At 36.7% G+C, this 5212-nt stretch overlaps 1 protein-coding gene across 1 annotated transcript; it reads left to right on the top strand.

Annotated features, from left to right (window-relative positions):
* Positions 1 to 1846: 1846 nt before the first annotated feature.
* On the top strand, positions 1847 to 4829 carry LOC115979045 (mitochondrial uncoupling protein 3). The gene is made up of 2 exons (XM_031100994.1): positions 1847 to 2248; positions 3695 to 4829. The coding sequence occupies exons 1-2, from the start codon at positions 1847 to 1849 to the stop codon at positions 4235 to 4237; spliced, it is 945 nt and encodes a 314-aa protein (XP_030956854.1). The 3' UTR covers positions 4238 to 4829.
* The last annotated feature ends 383 nt before the right edge of the window (positions 4830 to 5212 follow it).

Below are 5212 nucleotides of genomic sequence, written 5' to 3'. Positions count from 1 at the left end.
AAACGAGTAGCATTGCCATTATTGACTAATTCTTGCCTCTGCTCCGTACCCATGTCTTTGGGTGTTTCTCTGATATGATAAGGACACGACTCCCTCTTATGGCCGATCCTACCACAAGAGAAACAGAGTGCGTTAATGCCCTCATACTGCACATATTGTTCAAGCTTACCGAGGTAGATCTTCCTTAACAGGGGTTTATCTAGATTCACTTGGACACACAGCCAAGCAAAACGCCCTCTCACTCCATTAACTGTATTCGCATCAATCCTTAAAACAGGGCCAATCGCCTTTCCAATCTTCAACAAGGCTGAAGGTTCATAAAGTTCTATAGGTAATTCAAGTAGCCTAATCCACACAGCCACCGAAGCGAACGTTGTAGATGAAGCTTTGAAACCCGATTCCCATTGCCTAATAGCTAAAAATTGTTGTCCTATAAACCAAGGACCCCCCCTTAAGGATGAAATCCATGTCTGCAGGTTGCTCAAAGTTAACAATATAGTAATCCAATCCTAGATCAATGCAATCCATTCTGCCCGAGGGAGCCCACATGCTACGGATTTTGGCATCAAGGAAATTAAAACCCACCTTTCTGCCAAAAGGCTTGATGATGAGTGCATGCTGCCATGGCGCTCTCATACGTGCTTTTTCTTCTTTCGAAAAAAGAATCCTAGTACTGCCCTCATGGGTATTGTCTTCCCCTGTGTCCGATTCTAAGTCCTCATGCATCGTATCGCCAAAGCCAAAAGCTTGTTTGAAAGCTCCCGGTATCGCACTAACCAACTTATCCTTATAGCTTCCCTGTTTTGTGGCTGAGGCATTCTCATGACCCTCCCCAACAAAGTGGTTTTCTTTGAATTCTTTGTACTGCGTGCAAGCGTGTCTTCTCTTCCACCGTTCTCTCTCTAACTCTCTCATTTTTTTTTTCAATAAATTATTTGTTCCATTATTCATTTATTACTTATACACTATATAGGACTTTAAATACTTGTTTTTTTAATTTTATTATTATACTTATAATTTTATCCAATTTCAAACAAATCAATAAAAATTACTGATAATTCGATATTGCAAATATTATTGTATACAATTTGCAAAAATAATTTTTTTTTTTATGGATACAAAAATTTATTTGAATATTCATTTGTTAGATTGTTAAGGTCTAATAATCACATTCATTATTATGTTAGTTTGTAAACATTTTCAAATAGAAGTCATAACAGCTTTAGTATTTTGTTATTAAAAAATAATAATCCAAGCACAATATTGAGAATTATGATTAGCGGAGTTGGAGCGCGCACTAAGATTGAACATGTGGCTTCTCAACAACTTGATTTTAAGCGAATTTATATTGATGTTGTTTTATAATTGAGCTAGTAAGTTAAGTTTGGTGTCAACCTATTTTTGCATTTTAAAAATTTTACATTAACAAAATAAGCTAAAACTAAACAAAAGCTATTGCAAGATTATATGGTGTTCAAGTTTGGTACGGGCTTGTCTCGAGTTGACCTAAAATGCAAAAGACAACCCTAAAAGCTAACATTAACAAACATAAACAAGCCATTCATCAATTCAAATAAAAAGTGTTCTAATTGGCAAAGAGCCCAAGGCTCATCACCTGGCCCCATTTAGGCCTCTCTCTTTTTTTTTTCCCTTCAATACTATTTGGGCCTCTTAGAGGCCTTTCAAAAACCCATTTTTGAGGTCCAAACCCGCCAAAACCTAAGAAATAAACAACAAACGGCACGTCGTTTATCCACCGAAAACACAGGAAAAAAAAAAACGATTAAATAAATAAAGCTTCATTTGCAGAGAAGAACAGATATGAGAGTGAGAGTGAGAGTGAGAGATGAAACCAAACGGAGAAGAAGAACGAGGTCAGCTCCGGGCCCACAAAAATACCCACTTGAAGCTAATGCTGACGTCACTCTCGGCCATGGCTGCCGAGACCTCGACCTTCCCAATCGACCTCACCAAGACCAGGCTTCAGCTCGACTCGAGCTCGAGTTCGACCACCAACGCGTTCCGAGTGGCCTCGGAGATCGTTCGGGAGCAAGGTCCGCTAGGGCTCTACAAGGGCTTGTCCCCAGCGATTATCAGACACCTCTTCTACACTCCCATTCGGATCGTAGCTTACGAGAATCTCAGGAATGCGGTGGTCTCCGCTGACGGTGACGGCGGTGGTGGTGGTGGTTCGCTTTCTCTCTCCGCCAAAGCTCTCGCCGGCGGTTTCTCCGGTGTCATCGCTCAGGTAAAAGCCTCAGCTTTTTTTTTTTTTAATCCAAAATTATGGTTGAATTTTTATTTTTGTGTTATTTTTATTTTATTTTATTTTATAGTTTAGACTGTACACATTATATATTAGTAAAGAACTTGCACACTAAATATATATAATAATAATAAAAAGATTTATTTTTTGTAGGTAAGAATAATATTATGGCGAGCGATATATGACCATGACTTTATTGGTTGAACTAATTGGAACGAAAAAAAAAAAAAAATCGCCCGCCATTTTGGAAACAAAGTTGATTTAAAGCCTTAAAGTTTGTGAGCTCTAGCTCAAATGTACACATATATTAACACTCAAAGCTGCAAGTGATTAGTGGTTAGAGAAATGTGTGTAATGGGAATGGGATATGCCCTTTGAAGGTGCTAATTAAGAAGTTACAGGAATAGATTTTTTGTTAAGAAGAAAATTGAAGAAAACTCAGTTCAAGTCTCCTAAGTTACTCTCCGTAGTAAACGTTTCCATTTACTACTATTGTTATGTAAGAGATAAGGAACTAAGAATAAGTCTTGGGAACACCAAATAATTGCTACAATTGACCCACTGCTATTCAACAGACAATAATTGTTAAAATCCTACAGGTTTACTTATTATAAATGTATGCCTTAATGAACATTTACCATGATTACAGACAATCAACCCCGCATTGTATAAATTGATCAAGTTGGTATTTAGGGTCCTCTGTTAGTGTTTGTTTTTTTGTTTTGTTTTTTGTGCTTCTTCAGTTAAGCATTACATCTTTTCTGAAAAAAAATTATTCCTGGCATCATTTTAGTATATAGCTGATAGTCTTGGAGTTCCTATTTAAGGATAAGAAAGAATCATCCTGCATTCCTTTTAGTTTGACGGGTAAATCTTAAGCTATTCATTGGTTCCATAGAGGATATCAACTGGCTAAAGGAAGCACGGACATGGGTACGACAAGGTGACACGAGCAATTTCTGAAAAATTATGACATAAAACAACTAGTACGATACCAGTAAGACACGGGTACGACACTCAACATGAAGTGTCCGTGCTTCCCAAAAAACTTGGCCTGATTAAGGGGGCAGCATATGATCTTCGATCTCATTTTCCTCTTACAGAATATAATACTTCTTTATACTTATATATATATTATACTTCTTCACCCCTTCATAGGAATCTACTTTTGTTGAGGCACTGGCAAAGAAAATAGATTATTGGTTTCGTCATTATTGAGCCTGCTTATATCTTCTGCTTCATCTGGTCACCGGACCTTTGGGATTTTAGGCATCTTTAAAAGTTTAGTGATATTTTTAGTAGCCAAATGATATTAATTCCTGCAACAGATATTAATTTAACAATAAAAATCTTTTGATTTATTTGTTAATGCATGACATCTTTGTTTGATGAGTAATGTTAGTTCTCTATTTGCCATTAGTAGTGCAGGTAGTGGCAAGCCCTGCTGATCTTGTTAAGGTGAGGATGCAAGCAGATGGCCGTTTGGTGAGCCAAGGTCTCCAACCTAGATACTCAGGCCCTCTTGATGCTTTAAACAAGATTGTGTACACAGAAGGTTTTGGAGGACTTTGGAAAGGAGTTTTCCCAAATGTACAAAGAGCATTTTTGGTGAATATGGGAGAATTAGCGTGCTATGATCATGCAAAACGTTTTGTTATTCAAAATCAAATAGCTAATGACAATATCTACGCCCACACCTTGGCCTCTATTATGTCAGGTCTTTCAGCAACTACTTTGAGTTGTCCAGCTGATGTAGTAAAGACAAGAATGATGAACCAGGCAGCAGGAAAAGAAGGGAAGATTATTTACAACAGTTCTTATGATTGTCTAGTGAAGACTGTTAGAATTGAAGGATTAAGAGCACTATGGAAGGGGTTCTTTCCAACATGGGCAAGGCTTGGTCCATGGCAATTTGTGTTTTGGGTCTCTTATGAGAAACTCCGACAAATTGCAGGTCTCTCTTCCTTCTGATAAATTATTTGATCAGCGCTCACCTTGCAACTGTTAAGATCTCCTAAATTAGAGCCATTGATAAGCACCTTTTCAAGCTTCAAAAATGGCAAATCAATTACCCTCTTGCATGCAATGATTCATATATCTGTTGCATTGGATGGTTATTAGCGTGAGTAAAAGAGTAACACACATTATATCAGTGCTATAGAAAAGCCTAGTCTTTTGCCCATTTTAAACTATTCTGAGTTTTGTTTCTCAGCATGTAATAAACAGTTAGCTGGTGACAACTGATATTAAGTGACATTCATGTATTGAAGATCAGATTTGCATGCAGACACTACCTTTTAGTGGCAGGTCCATTTACTGAATTGTATTTGGAAATTTTGCTTGGAATGCTCAAAGGCATTTTACAATCCTAAATGTCTTTGTAGAGTTTTATTTATGAACTAGAAATGTATTTACTCTACACAAATGTCTTTTAGATGGCGTTTGATTTGGAAAATCTAATATATTCTCTTGTATTTAGCTTCCAGAGGATGTTATACAATTCTTGGGAATATAAAGATGCTCGCATTTGATCTAATAAAGGATATGATAAGATTTTTAAGTATATAAGATTCTCAATGTCTCATTCCCAAGAATTTTGAAGGGATTTTTGTTCTCAAACTACTCATTTTGAATATAAACCTGAAATATCTCAAGAAAAATTAATAATACTAATTATCTCAAGAAACAAAAAACAAAACAAAACAAAAGCTAAGACATGGCATAAACACTTTGTATTGTATTGGGGTGAGGCAGAGGGAGTAGTCAGGTGTGGAATGGAGCATAAACATGAACATGATACTATCAATATGGCACAAACAGAATTTTCGAAAACTCTGGAATGTGGACACAAGACAAGTATTCCATACGCATTGAAAGGAATTCAAAAGTCTGCTTATTATAAAGTTTTATGGGCATCTAGATTTCCTTTAATTATTTGCAACCAAA

The sequence above is a fragment of the Quercus lobata genome, chromosome 3 (assembly GCF_001633185.2).
Source record: "Quercus lobata isolate SW786 chromosome 3, ValleyOak3.0 Primary Assembly, whole genome shotgun sequence".
NCBI lineage: Eukaryota > Viridiplantae > Streptophyta > Magnoliopsida > Fagales > Fagaceae > Quercus > Quercus lobata.
The sequence above is the reverse complement of the archived record's forward strand: the minus strand, read 5'-3'. Positions and strand labels throughout refer to the sequence as shown.